The 15,009-nt window shown below is 53.5% G+C and overlaps 1 protein-coding gene across 3 annotated transcripts in view; it reads right to left on the reverse strand.

The window, feature by feature from the left end:
- LOC147888265 (nucleoporin (DUF3414)) overlaps nucleotides 1–15,009 on the reverse strand; it is a 268,450-nt gene that overhangs the window by 209,778 nt on the left and 43,663 nt on the right. For all 3 annotated transcript variants that reach the window (XM_087393147.1, XM_087393148.1, XM_087393146.1), the window contains exon 4: nucleotides 10,628–10,697. In XM_087393147.1, coding sequence (XP_087249273.1) covers nucleotides 10,628–10,697 — 70 coding nt within the window. The remainder of the gene's footprint in view (nucleotides 1–10,627; nucleotides 10,698–15,009) is intronic.

Raw genomic sequence — 15,009 nt, forward strand, 5'->3', positions numbered from 1 at the left:
TGGACGGGTTGGGTGGTTGCTTTGATGTCAACGTCTCAAGGAAACCTTACTTTCTAAAACAGCATGAAGGAAAGCTCTCTCAACCAAATCTCTCACACTAGAAAGTAATGTTTCTCACAGGAAAGAACAATGGATGGAAACTCGAAAGAACTCTCTCATAAGAAGCAATGAACTCATCTTTAGAAAAGATTACTTGTCTCGAGGCCGGTGGAAGAGGACAAGGATTGACTGAAAGGAAGCCATTCGTCAATCAGGGCGGAAAAGGCTGATCCAAACCAATGCAAATACGTCCAACAATCTTTACGGCTATGTGAGGTGAGAGGAGAGGGCTCACGAGAGGAGAGTGTAGGGGGAGGGTAGGAAGAAGAAGGGAGAGGGAAGGGGTAAGGGGTAAGGGAGAGGGGGGAAAGAGAGACGGAGGCCCGGGAGAGGACAAGGGAGGGAGGGAAGGAGGCGGGGAACGGGGGCGCGGGTAGGGCTAGGGGACTGAAGGGGAGGCGAAAAGGGGGCTGGGGTAGGAGAAGTAGAGTGGGAGTAGGGAGCTAAAGGGGGCGGGTGTAGGCGGCAAGAAAGGGGGGCTGAGAGGTGAGGGAAAGGCGGCGGGGGAAGGGGCTGAGAGGAGGGGTAAGGATACAGGGATAGGGGGTGGGGGTAGGGGGCTGAGAGCCGGGGGTAGAGGGCGGGGGGAGTGAGGGAGGGGAAAGGGGGGGGGGGGAGAGGGAGAGGGAGAGGGAGAGGGTGAGAAGAGGCGGGGGAAGGAGTGGCGGGGGAGGGAGGTAGGAGCTGGCTGAGGGGAGGGCGGAGGCTGAGGGAGAAAGAAAGGAAGAAATTTTATTAGTCTTCGGAAGACCGATGGCTCTATGAGACTGAAAGAAAACCTGATACAAATCACAATAAGGATGGAGCTAGTAAAACGAGCATCATCAACCATGCTGAATCCTAAGTCTGATCATACATAATCAAATACATATGGATGTGACAATGAAAAGAAAAAAGATTGGAGCGGAGCGGAATCCTCCGTATGTCATGTCGCCCTGGCTAGTGCATAGCCGGTGACGTCCCTCAATGGGTGCCACGCGTCTCGGTCTCCTGGAGGAGGCTCGACGCAAGACGAGAGCCACCGTCACTCCCGTGGGATGTATCCCGGGTCTAAACAATGACGCGAGGTCCCCCAGAGTGATCTGTGTGTCCCCTCGATATCTCATGTGTTGTGCTCCCATCGTCGGGTTGGGGTCTCTGTCACATCTGCGGCTAGAGACTGAACGATCAATGTCACTCGATGGGAAGAACTCTGTGATCCTACTCTGAGAGGTGTCTGATGGTGTGGCCAAGCCCCCTCGCTTCAGTAAGTACTATCCGTGTCGGACCCCCTCGTGAATGAAGGCCGCAACCCATCTCTGATCAAGGTAAGAGAGGAAACTGGAAAGGAGCCCAGAGCCGTCTTTGAAGAGACAGTGGTAGCGACCTCGGAGATCGTAGTACACTGGGCACCTGAAAATAAAATGCTCCTCCGACTCAACCTCCTGACAGTCGCACAATATACATATGCGATGCTCCCTAGTGAGTGAGGCATATGAAGCTCAGTGTACCCCGGTGGTGTGATGAATCCCTCCTCCGAAATACGAAGACAGTAATCTCTGTAGAAACTCAGCTTCACTGGAAGCTCCCTCGGCTCCAACAAGGTCCTAAAGCTGTGTAGCTGCAGGAGATCCTCTCGAATGACCTGATTGGTGTGTGGCATGATCGGGATGGTGGGTGGCAATACCGAAGGGGGATCTAAACTATACACAAAAGGAGGAATCCTATCGATGTGAAACCCTAGTCTCACATACCATCTATGAGTCCGTGCATACCAGCATCACTTGTCTCCCTCTATTGCCAACCTCATGGAGGAATCGAGAGCCAACCATGACAACGTCTGTCTCCCTGATGTGCAGTCCCCATATGATCTAACCCGGTGTAGGCATGTGATGGTCTGAAAGGCTGCATCTAGCTGGAGTGGAGAAGAACCAAATTCGGCCTGAATGATGTGATGTGGTACAGATGGTTTCCCCCGGATCATCCGTAAGAGCATGAGGATCTGCAGGCACTCCACCCGTGTCCACTCTATCTCTGACATGTCAGGTCCCCAACAAGGGCTTCCATACATACCGGCTGGTCGGACCAAGGAGTCGAAGAGAAGAGCCTTGGTCCGAGGGTGCTGGAAGTGGCAGTGGAAGCACTGTCTCTCTAGCCGAGCCAATGAGGCATATAACCTACTCAATCTGGCCTGCATCACTGGTCTCATCGTGAAGATTGACCAGAGAAGATGACCACCAAGTAATTGTATGAGGATACGATCTCAACTGGTGACCCACCAAAAGTGACTGCTTCCGTTGCATGCTTGCTCAAGAGGTGTTAAAGATCATGACCTTGGTCTTGCCAAGGTTGACCTCCAAATCATGGGATAAACAAAAAGCCTGCAATGCATCCAGGTGTCGCTGGAGCCCCTCGGATGTGGACGACAAGAGTGCCACGTCATCTACATAAAGAAGAATCCTGATGATGATCCCGGCAAGTGAGCAACCGGTCCCTCCGAAAGCACCCATGAAAGTCTCAAGCTCATCGATGTAGAGGCCAAACAGGGTTGGTGATAAGGGACAACACTGTTATGGCGATGTCTCACTCTCCTCTCGTGCCACTCTGGCGAAGTGGGATGTGTCTAGCGGAAGTAGCATATTGCTATGAAAAGGTCACGAGTGGCTGTGCGTCAGATCCGGATCCACATGAATCGGGAGTGTGCGTCCTTCCTCTCAATGGAGATGGCTCCAACGAGCGAAAACATGTACAATACTGCGACCCCGCCTGAGATCCTCGAACTCCTCCTGTATCCCTCGTCTCATCCCTGAGGGCGACTCCCATGTGTAGCCACTGCTATCGGTAGTGGACGCGCTAGGCTCTGGTGTCTCTCCGTGTAAAAGACTATGTCTCGTCGTGTGTAAGATTTCGAGAAGTTCCCTGGGTCTGACCATAAGGTACCATTACACTTCCAAATGGTGCAGGCTAGGGTCTCGAAAACCTGAGTCTCATAGGCCCCGTTCCCCTAGGGAGTACGGGTGGGAGCCCGACGGGTGCCGGTTAACAACCTACCATCTCGGACCACAGCCCTTTTTTCCTCCTTGCGGACAGCATCCCGCTGCTGGAGAAGAACTCGTCGCTCCTCAATCTGTAGTGGTGTCAAATCCTCATTCATGGACAAGGGATGCTCCTGTAGAGCAGCTCGACATCGGAGTGTCGCTAGTCGAGCATGTGAATCTCTGAAGCGAATGACTAGGGGCTGCTCTCGGTTGGGGTCTCTCCCAACACGCCATGCTCCCTCTATGCCATGGTCGGAGATCCCCATACTGGTGGTCACAAAGGTGATTGCCTCCTCCATGGGCATCGTAGTGGTGCTAGTGTTGTCTCGTTTGCTCCCTCGTATCCGGATGTTGAGGGCCTTCGAAGCCCTCTACTGCTGCTCCTATATGGCGACTGAAACGGTTGCCTTTGAGGGCTCTCGTTTCGCCACGTCCACCCACCTAGTCGTCTCTGCTATAGCTAACTGTATCGTGGCTATCTGTGCCTCCATCTCTGTGACTCGAGTCTCTCCAGGCACTGCTCTCAGGGTCCCGAGCTCCTCTTGAAGCTGTGTGATGCCGTGTCTGAGCCCCTGGATAAGGGTGCCTTGCTCGTGTATAATGCGGGCCTGCTCCTGGGTGTATCGAGCCTGCTCCTGAGTGTAATGTGTCAGTTCTGCCTAACGGGCCCGGATGCTGTGTATCTCAGCCATTAGGGAGTCCCAAGCATCTGGTGGGGGCCTAAGATATCCTGGTCCAAGTGGGAACTGGATCTCGAGAGGGGTTGGAATGAAGGTGGGCTGCTGAGGTTGTACTGAGGGTGGGGACAGTGTGATCTAGGCGGGCGAGTGGTATGTAGGAGTAGCGAGGCCGGACGAGGTGATGAATGGTGGCTGACTGAGTGGTAGAGGGGATACGAGGGAAAAGTACTATGGAGCCGTGGCCGGTGGGGCTAGTGATGGGGCTACTGGAGAGGATACCTGTGATGATGATGCAGGAGAGGGGGAGGAGAGAGGTGGCGTAGATGATGAGGCGGATGATGGTGGTGAAATAGTGGTAGTAACCATAGAGGTCAAGGATGTGGTGAGCGGCATGGGATTCGGGTGGGCCCCTTTCTTCTGGGCCGAGGTGCTGTCCACTATCAAACCGCTCCAGTTGCTGCATTTGTTGAAGTCCTCCCGGCTGAGTTGCTTTTGTGTTTTCCCGTTGTCACTGTTCCCCTTCCCCATCTCCTCGCATATGTAAATTTGGACCGAAGGGTCTCCCGCCTAGTCCCCTGTCCTCATCCCCCTTTGCCATTCATTATGGGGAAGGCAGCAGCAGGCAAAGGAGGGGTTGCAGGAAGGCGGAGCTGTAGGTGGAGGGGGCAAAACAGGAGCAGCGCAGGAGGGGCAGCGAGAGGGCACGGCGGAGGGGCAGCGAGGGACAGCAAGGAAGCAGGGCAAAGGGGCAGCGAGGGGCGGAGGGGCAAAGCGAGGGGGCGGAGGGGCAGCGAGAGGTAGCGAGGGCAGCGAGGGAGGCAAGCTAGCAGAGCGGGAGGGGCAGAGCAGGAGGGGGAGAGGGTGGAGAGGCAGGGCGGAGAGGCAGGGCGGTTTGACAATGGACAGCACCGCGGCCCAGAAGAAAGGGGCCCACCCGAAGCCCATGCCGCTCACCACAACCTAGACCACTATGATTACCACCACCACTTCGCCACCATCATCCGGATCTGCCTCATCATCTACGCCACATGTCCCTCTCCTACATCATCATCACAGGCCTCCTCCCCAGTAGCCCCATCAACCACGGCTTCACAATACTTCTCCCTCATATCCCCTATACCTCTCAGTCAGCCACCCTTCATCGCCTCATCGCCTCGCTACTCCTACACACCACTCCTACAACCAGATCACATTGTCCCCACCCTCAATACAGCCTCAGCAGCCCACCTTCACTCCAGCCCCTCTCGAGATCCAGTTCCCACCCGGACCAAGATATCTCAGGCCCCCACCAGATCCTTGGGACTCCCTATTGGTTGAGATACACAGCATTTGGGCCCGTCAGGCAGATCTCAAACATTACGCTCATGAGCAGGCCCGCTACACCCAGGAGCAGGCCCGCATTATACACGAGTCGGGCACCCTTATCCAGGGGCTCAAACACGACATCACACAGCTTCGAGAGGAGCTCGGGACCTTGAGAGCAGCGCTGGAGGGACCCAGTCACAGAGATGGAGGCACAGATAGCCACGATATAGTCGGCCATAGTAGAGACGACTAGATGGGTGGACGTGCAGAAACGGAAGCCTGCAAAGGCAAACCGTTTCAGCCGCCACACAAGAGCAGCAGCACAGGGATTAGAAGGCCCTCAACATCCGAATACGAGGGATCACGCGAGACCACACCAACACCACAACGATGCCCATGGAGGAGCCGATCGCCTTCGTGACCACCACCATGGGGATCCCCGACCACGGCATAGAGGAATCATGGCGTGTTGGGAGAGACCCCAACCGAGAGGAACCCCTAGTCGTCCGCTTCAGAGATTCACATGCTCGACTACCGACACTCCGACGTCAAGCCGCTCTACAAGAGCATCCCACCCTGTCCATGGATGAGGATTTGACACCACTACAGATTGAGGAGCGACGAGTTCTTCTCCGGCAGCGGGATGTTGCCCGCAAGGAGGGGAAATGGGCCGTGGTCCGAGATGGTAGGTTGTTGACCGTTGGGCTCCCACCCGTGCTCCCTAGGGAGACGGGGCCTATGAGACTCAGGTTTCCAAGACCCTAGCCTGCACCATTTGGAACTATAATGGTACCTTATGGTCAGACCCAGGGAACTTCTCGGAATCTTACACATGACAAGACATAGTCTTTTACACGGAGACACACCAGAGCCCAACGCGTCCACTACCGATAGTCAGTGGCTACACATGGGAGTTAGCCTTCAGGGATGAGACGAGGGATACAAGAGGAGTTCGAGGATCACGCGGGGTCGCAATATTGTACAGGTCTTCCCTCACTGGAGCCATCTCCGTTGAGAGGAAGGACGCACACTCCCGATTCATGTGGATACGGATCCGACGCACGGCCGCTCGTGACCTTTTCATAACAATATGCTACTTCCCGCCAGACACATCCCACTTCGAAAGAGTTGCGCGAGAGGAGGGTGAGACATCGCCATATGCACCCTTACATCCGGATATCCAAGACCTTTCAGCTCGCAGAAAAGTTCTCCTTGTTGGGGACTTCAACACCAGGACGAGCACATGTCAGGCACCCTTCCTGGACTTCCGAGACGACTCTATCATGCTACCAAACATGGACCTAGACGGAGAAGGTATGACCAGGATCTCATCGGACCGACACGGGTCTGTTACACCATATGGACATGCGCTCCTTGACCTGGGTAGGATGCATGATCTCATCATCTACAACGGGCTTGACCTATGGCTCTCCTCAGGTGGTTTTACTTGCTTCCCACATGGGGGGGGCACTAGATTACATCATGGGATCCCCTACCTTCACCTCACGTATCACCGACTTCACCGTAGCACCCCTCTCTACAGGAGCTGATCACACATACCTATTCTTCACTATTGCCACCTTACGCTTAGCCACACCACACACACCACATATGACGCACGACACCTACCACGACATACACTTTGATCACAGCCTCTCCCCTGCCTACTCTGGACGCCTAAATAGACTCCTAACCTACATCGATCACATACCACTCATAGAGGACCGTGCTGCCCTCATTAGTCGCACACTCCACGAGGTTGTCCTCCAAGTCTTTCCCCACACCACCCGGTCCACTAGACCACCATCTCTCGGTTCTGTACCCTGCAAGAACTGCTATGATGCGGAGTGCAAGGCTTCTCGCCAACAACTCCGACTTGAAACCACGTGTCACCTTCCGAACACACTAGACACGGTACACAAGTACCGACGTCTCGTACGTCAGAAGAAGCAAGCATTTCTTCGTCAAAATGAGGAGGAGCTGCTAAACATCTTGTATAGCAACAACTCTTAAGGAATCTTGGCAGAGATTCCTTGAGCGTAGGTCTCCACCACCCCTCACCGACACGAGAGTTTCGCACATATATGCATGCTATCTTTATGATGTCCCACACCAGCCTACTCCAAATCTCACACACACCTCGCCCCACCACTTGCACGTTGTTCACCAGAGGGGGAGTCAAGGACACGACATTGAAACTGCACAATGGCCGGAGCTAAGGACCACAATGGGCTATGCACTGAGTTTATCGCATATGGGATCGACAAGTTAGCCCCGATCCTAGCAAAACTATTCAATGGCACTGTTTGCCTTGGCTTCCCCCGCACTTGGACACTCAACACCACCACCCCCATCCACAAGGCAGGGGATCCCATGGACTGGAGTAACTACAGGACTATCATGATTAGACATGTCATGTCCAAGATCTATGCAGCAGTATTGGATGCGTCGGTCAACCAGTCCGGAGAGATGAGAGGGCTCAGAGCAGAGGGTCAGGCCGGTTTCAGGCGAGACAATGATACTATGGATCACATACTCACACTCTGGAGTGTCATAGAGGAGGCCAGATCACGGAAGGAGTGGGTATATTGCTGCTTTGTGGATTTCCACAAAGCCTTTGACATAGTACCTCGAGCTCCGACTCATCACACGCCTACAACACTAGGATTTGACCAGGAGATCATCTAGGCAGTCATGGCACTTTATGAGAGAGTCTCAGGCCGAGTTCGGAGAGGTGCAGGTTGGACAGATGAGATCTTGAGCACCATAGGGGTCAAACAGGGTTGTCCCTTATCACCAACCCTGTTTGGCCTCTACATCGACGAGCTTGAGACTTTCATGGGGGCTTCTGGAGGGACCGGTTCCTCACTTGCAAGGATCATCATCAGTATTCTTCTTTATGCATATGATGTGGCACTCTTCTCGTCCACACCAAAGGGCCTCTAGTGACACCTGGATGCACTACAGTCTTTTTGTTTATCCCATGATTTGGAGGTCAACCTTGGCAAGACCAAGGTCATGATCTTTAACACCTCTCGAGCAGCCATGCACTGGGAGCAGTTCACTTTCGGTGGGTCAGCAGTTGAGATCGTATCCTCATACACTTACTTGGAGGTCATCTTCTCTGGCCCGATCTTCATGATGAGACCAGCGATGTAGGCTAGACTAAGCAGGGGATACACCTCACTGGCTTGGCTAGAGAGACAGTGCTTCCACTTCCACTACCAGGACCCTCGGACCAAGGCTCTTCTCTTCGACTCCTTGGTCTAACCGGCCGGTATGTATGGCAGCCCTTGTTGGGGGCCTGACATGTCAAATATAGAGTGGACACCGGAGCACCTATAGATCCTTATGGTCTCACGGATGATCATCATATCATTCACGCTGAGTTTGGTGCTTCTCCACTCCAAAAAGATGCAGCCTTTCAGACCATCACATATCTACACCGCGTTAGATCATATGGGGACTGCACATCAGGGAGATAGAGGTTGCCACGGTTGGCTCTCGATTCCTCCATGAGGTTGGCAACAGAGGGAGACGAGTGAGGCTGGTATGCACGGACTCACAAATGGTTTGTGAGACTGGGGTTTCACATCAATAGCATACCTCCTTTTCAGTACAGTTTGGATGCCCCCCCTGTACTCTCACCCGCCCCCCCGGTACTCCCACCCACCATCCCGATCGGGCCACACACCAACCAAGTCATTCGAGAGGATCTCCTGCAGCTACACAGCTTTAGGACTTGGTTGGAGCCGAGGGAGCTTCCAGTGAAGCTGAGCTTCTGCAGAGATCACTGAGGAATTCATCACACCACCGGGGTACACTGAGCTACACATGCCTCACTCACTACGGATCTCCATCGGACAGTTTCGGATATCATCACACCGCCTCTGCATAGAGAGCGTCAGAGGAGAGGGGATCCCTAGGGAGCATCGCATATGCACATTGTGTGACTGTTAGGAGATTGAGTCAGAGGAGCATTTTATTATCAAGTGCCCAGTGTACTGCGAGATCCGAGGTCGCTACCACTCTCTCTTCAAAGACGGCTCCGGGCCCCTTTCCAAATTCCTCTCCTACCCAGATGAGAGATGCCTCGCGGCCTTCATTCACGAGGGGGTCCGACACAGAGAGGACTTACTCAGGCGACGGGGCTTGGCCACACCACCAGACACCGCTCAGAGCAGGATCACAGAGTTCTTCCCATCGAGTGATATTGATCATTCAGTCTCTAAGCGCAAACATGACAAAGACCCCGACCCGACGACCGCAACACAACACACGAGGCATCGAGGGGACACACAGATCACTCTAGGAGACCTACCGTCACTGTTTAGACCCGCGACACGTCCCACGGGAGTCACGGTGGCTCTGGTCTTGAGTCGAGCCTCCTCCAGAAGACCGAGACGCACGGCACCCCTTGACAGAGGCCAACATCCCATCACCGGCTACGCACCAGCCAGGGCGACATGATATACGGAGGATTCAGCTCCAGTCCAGTCTTTTTCCTTTTCATTGTCACACCCAGATGTATTTGACTATGTATGATCAGATTTAGGACTCAGCACGGGTGATGATGCTTGTTTAGTAGCTCCACCCTTACTGTGGTTTGTATCAGGTTTTCTTTCAGTCTCATAGACCCATCGGTCTTCCAAAGACTCCAAACTTTCTTTTTCTTTGTAACGCCTTGTGCTGCAGGCGATGGAGGGCATATTGCCACTCCCGTCGCCTCATAGCAAGGGGTTTCAACGTCAAGCTTTGGGAGAGTGGGAGAGTTCACTTGGGGCTAACTTCAGTTAATGGTTTGTGGTTCTTTGGTTCATGGTTCGACTCAGATCCTCTTGCCTTGCAATGGTATCACAACCAGGTCAAGTTCAAAGTCCCCTCGCAGCTCATAGTTTTGGACTTAAGTTCTCTTTCTACAGCCAAAGCTGTCCTAATGGTCCTGAGTACAACTCATGTTTGCTCTCTCAGAATAGTTTCTTGGTACCTGTGTTTCATCCAAAAGAGTCTACTACTGCACAACTCCTACTGTGCAGCTCCTTATCTAACGTTTACATGACTATCTTTTAGGAGACTCTCATCAGGATTGGATATAGATTTTTTCTCTAGCCCGTTGAGCAGTTCTTAAACAGGGTTGGAATTCCTCCCACTCCTGCTGTAATCCGTCTTCTTTCTTTTTATTAGCTGAACTTTGAGAGCATAAGGATTGAGATTACTCTCCTACCTCTGTTGTATTAAAGAAGACATAGCTGATACCAATTCAATCTGAAGACTGGTTGCACACCAGTTTCATAGCACACAATAACCACAGTTTAGTAAATGCCTACAATAAGCCAATACTTCCATCAAACACAACTCCTCCCAAAAAAAAGGCATATACTACCATCCTCTGATGGGCACCCAGATCACAGTGTTATAGCTGCAAATATAGCTACTCCACTTAATGAACTTCAATAAAATTTAAAAACTTTGCTAGCTAAGTGAATATTCAATAAAACATTTCAACAATTGCAAGAGTAACCTTACAATGAAAAAGAAGTATCAACCTCGAGCACTTCAATATGCATTGCCGCTCTACATAATACTTCAGGGTTATCTGCAAGAATCTATCGATTCAAATTAGTGATGATTCATATGCAAACAAAAAATTGGCAACCACGAAAGAAGCTTATGAGTGTACACTCCTCTACAACTGTTGCAGGAGGATGCATTGGGTAATACCCAAATCCTTCTCCTAATGCCACACAGACCTAGATACATCAAATGTTTAAATTTTGCTTGATACAGATATATGTGTGTGCTCGCGCGCAGGCATGTGTATGTGTGTGTGCATTCGTGTGTGCATATATGTGTGTGGGCATGCACGTGTGCACGTGTCTACATGTGTGCAAATACAGACATGTTTCCTCGTGTGCATGTGTGTGCATGTGAGGGAGAAAGAAAGAAAGAAAGAAAGTTATTATAGCCCTTGAAAGACCGAAGGGTCTATGATACTGAAGAAGACTGGATACAATGAGAAAACCAAGGGTGGAACTGCAAGGCGGGCAGCCACAACCAAGACTGATATCTGACACCATTAAAAAAGGGAGAGAGGACAAGTTTAGAGATACACTGCAATGACTCTACGAAAGGATGCATGCGGTAAACTGTATCAGTCTACATGGGGCATGGAAGAGATGAGATAAATAACATGTAGTAAGATAGATATCCAATCTTACAACCTACGCAAAATTAAAAGACAAAAGAAAAGAAAGAAGACGAAAAGAAGAGAGAGGTAGAGATCGAAGAAGAGAGACCCAAGGGTGTTGAAGCTGAATGCCACCTCAATATAGCTTCTCTACTCAATTATCCACTAGCTCAATTTCTAACATAATCACAAGCAACACTCGCAAACAATCCAATACACATCTGCAATAATCACAAATATACATACAATTTATTTCCCCAAGAAAAAGACTTCCATTAAGCAGAATGAGAAAATACAATAGATTCAAGAGTAGGTACTGTAAATGCCCAAAGGAATAATCTAGCAAAAGCAAGAAAGGCATAGCCAATCAAGAGTCTAGAAATACCATGAAAGGCCTGTGGATATCTGTAAGAAAAACAATCCTTGTTCCCACTCTCCTAGACTGAGCAGTGCCAGATGAGCGCTAGAATCCTACTCCACATGGTCCTAAGATATTGGATAATGTTAAATCATGCATAGGGACTATGAAGTCTAGTTCTGAGTGCCCTCAATGGCCCATGTACTACATTCCTTATATTCAAATATACCGGGTAGCTAATGTGGAACTGTCACTCATGCTAGGACTTTTCGACAAAGCACACAACAGACCATCATAATGGTCTAAAGATCAAGAATCATAGTAAGATTGCACAGTTGACCTGCAATTTCCTCTGCTCAAGAAGCCAATTAAAATACTCATAGCAACGAATTGAAACTTCAAAAGCCATTCCCTATGTTGAATGAAAGGTAGTAATGTTTAAATAAGACTTGCTCCAAACTATGACAACCATCTTCAACCATGGGCACAATGTAGATATATGCCATCAAAAACCACTGTCAACACTTGAAAATACTACTACCGTGGTAGCAATTGAATGGTAGGACCTCTAGACGAGCCACAAGCAAATGATTGACAATCATTTTATTTTTTCTTGCTGCTGCTGCTCCCCGCTCCTCCTGCTGCCCTCCTTCCTGCTCCCCTCCTTGCTGCCCCCTCCCTCCCCTCCTTGCTTCTCCTACCTCCCCTCCCCCCTACCTGCTGCTCCCCCCGCCTCCCCTCCCCCCTACCTGCTGCTCCCCCCCCCGACTCCCCTCCGTCGCTGCTGCAGCCCCCCCCCCCCGCGTGCTGGTTCCTACCTGCTGCTCCCCCCGCCTCCTCCCTCCCCTCCTTGCTTCTCCTCCCTCCCCTCCCCCCTACCTACTGCTCCCCCTGCCTCACCCCCCGGCTCCCCTCCCTTGCTGCTGCAGCCCCCCCACGCTGCTGCAGCCCCCCCCCCCCGCACGCTGCCTCCTCCCTCCCCTCCCCCCTAGCTGCTGCTCCCCCCGCCCTCCCCCCCCCCCGGCTCTTTCTTTGCTCCCCCCACCCCGCCCCCTCCCCTCCACTCCTCTACTCTTTCCTCCCCTCCTCTCCCTTCCTCCTCTCCTCTTGCTGCCCCCCCTCTCTCTTTGCTGACTCCTCCTCTCCTTGCTCATTCCTCTCTCTCCCAGCTGACTCCTCCTCTCCTTGCTCATTCCTCTCGCAGCCCCTCACCCCCCCCTCACAGCTCCCCTCTCCCCCTCGCAGCCCCTCACCCCCCCCTCGCAGCTCCTCACCCCCCCCTCGCAGCTCACCTCTCCCCCTCGCAGCCCCTCGCAGCTCACCCCTCCCCCCCCGCAGCCCCCCTGCAGCCCCTCGCAGCTCACCCCTCCCCCCCCTCGCAGCCCCTCACCCCCCCCTCGCAGCTCCCCTCTCCCCCTCGCAGCTCACCTCTCCCCCTCGCAGCCCCTCGCAGCTCACCCCTCCCCCCCCGCAGCCCCCCTAGCAGCTCACCCCTCCCCCCCTCGCAGCCCCTCACCCCCCCCTCGCAGCTCACCCCTCCCCCCTCGCAGCCCCTCGCACCCTCGCAGCCCCCCCTCGTAGCCCCTCCCCCCCCTCGCAGCTCCCCCCCCCTCGCAGCTCCTCGCCCCCCCCTCACAGCTCCTCCCCCCCCCCCCCCTCGCAGCTCCCACCTCTCCCCTCGCAGCCCCTCGCACCATCGCAGCCCCCCCCCCCCCCCCTCGCAGCCCCTCCCCCCCCCCTCGCAGCTCCCCCCCCCCCTCTTCCCCCCCCGCAGCTCCCCCCTACCCCCCTCCAAGCCCCTCGCCCCTCGCAGCTCCTCCCCCTCGCAGCGGCTCACCCCGCTCAGACCCTCCCCCTCGCAGCTCAGGCCCCCCACCCCGCTCACCCGCTCATCGCGCATTGGCAGCGCTCGCCATCTCCCGCTTTTCAATGCCGCCGGTTTCCCGTTTCCCGTAATTAAACATGGCCGACATCGTCGAGCATGTTACAGAAGGAGCAACAGCAGCAACATCAATGGCCTCCACGACCGACATGCTGCACTATAGTAGAAGAGGACTTGCATCCTCTTCAAAGGACAGAGCAGTACCCGCACTTGCCGCACTCCCAGTCGCAGGTACACCGGTTTCAGCTCCACTATCTCATCTTCCGCCCAGCGCAGTGCCCGCACTTGCCGCACTCCCAGTCACAGGTACACCGGTTTCAGCCCCATTATCTCATCTTCCACCCATAGCCACCTTGTACCCGCAGTTTTTTTCACCCCTCCCCTCTCAGGTCCCTTCTTCTCCTACCCCTTCTCCAACTTTAGCCTTCCCCTCCTCTCCATCCTCGGTACCCGCTTTCTCTCCCCCTCTCCAGCCTTCTCCCTCATCCCCGCTACCCACCTTACCGGTTTCCCCCCTTTCTCCCTCTCTTTCTCCTTCCATGCCTTGCACTGTTTGTCCTTGCCAGCACATCCTACCAGAGCTTCAGCACTTTCGGACCCACCTCCGAGATGCCCTTCAGATGCTTCACAGGAAGGACGAGACCATTGCTCTACTTACAGCTCAGGTTGCATCTCTTACTGATCGAGTGACACAGCAGGACCGGGAGATCTTGTCTATTAGAACAGATCTTCAAGTCTTACAGGCGACTCATAGGACTCTTGCTGGAGAGATTCATGGACACACAGAGGGAGTGCAACAGATCGAGACTCGCGTTCAGCACTTAGACACATCTCCCACTACAGTAGTAGCAGCGGTTGAGGAGCGTTTGACCTCCCTTCAGACAGAGGTCCAGAGAGCCACAGAGTGGGTGGATGTCGTCCGCCGTCAGCCATCACAGCCTCAGAGATCGACTGTATCAGCTACATTGGCCGAGTCACAGCAGAGGGCCACAAAGGCCCTCAACATTCGCATTCGTGGTATCTTGCCCTCGGAGACAGAGTCCACGATGACACAGGCTGTGACCTTTGTCTCTCAGACATTGGGAGTACAGGATCATGGCATAGTAGGAGCATATAGAGTTGGGAGAGATCGTACTAGAGAGCAGCCCCTCATTATCAGATTCAGAGATGCCCAGGCACGTCTAGCTGCCCTCAGGAGGAGAGGGACACTCAGAGACCACCCACAGATTTCCATGGACGAGGATCTGACTCAGATACAGGTTGAGGAGCGCAAGGCGCTCATGCCTCAGAGAGACGCAGCCCGAGCTCAGGGCAAGTGGGCAGTGATCAGGGATGGCAGACTCATCACAGGCACCTTGAGGCGTGCTCCCACAGTGCCTAGGGATGACAGACCAGCAGATATGGCCCCACCTCCACCTCCTGCTCCGACCGCCTGACGGGACAGGGCTCATGGGACACACCACCTGTCAGATAGTCTACGC

This window comes from Dipteris shenzhenensis, chromosome 22, assembly GCF_047967505.1.
Source record: "Dipteris shenzhenensis isolate YYH24624 ecotype China chromosome 22, Dip_SZ_1.0, whole genome shotgun sequence".
Taxonomy (NCBI): Eukaryota; Viridiplantae; Streptophyta; class Polypodiopsida; order Gleicheniales; family Dipteridaceae; genus Dipteris; species Dipteris shenzhenensis.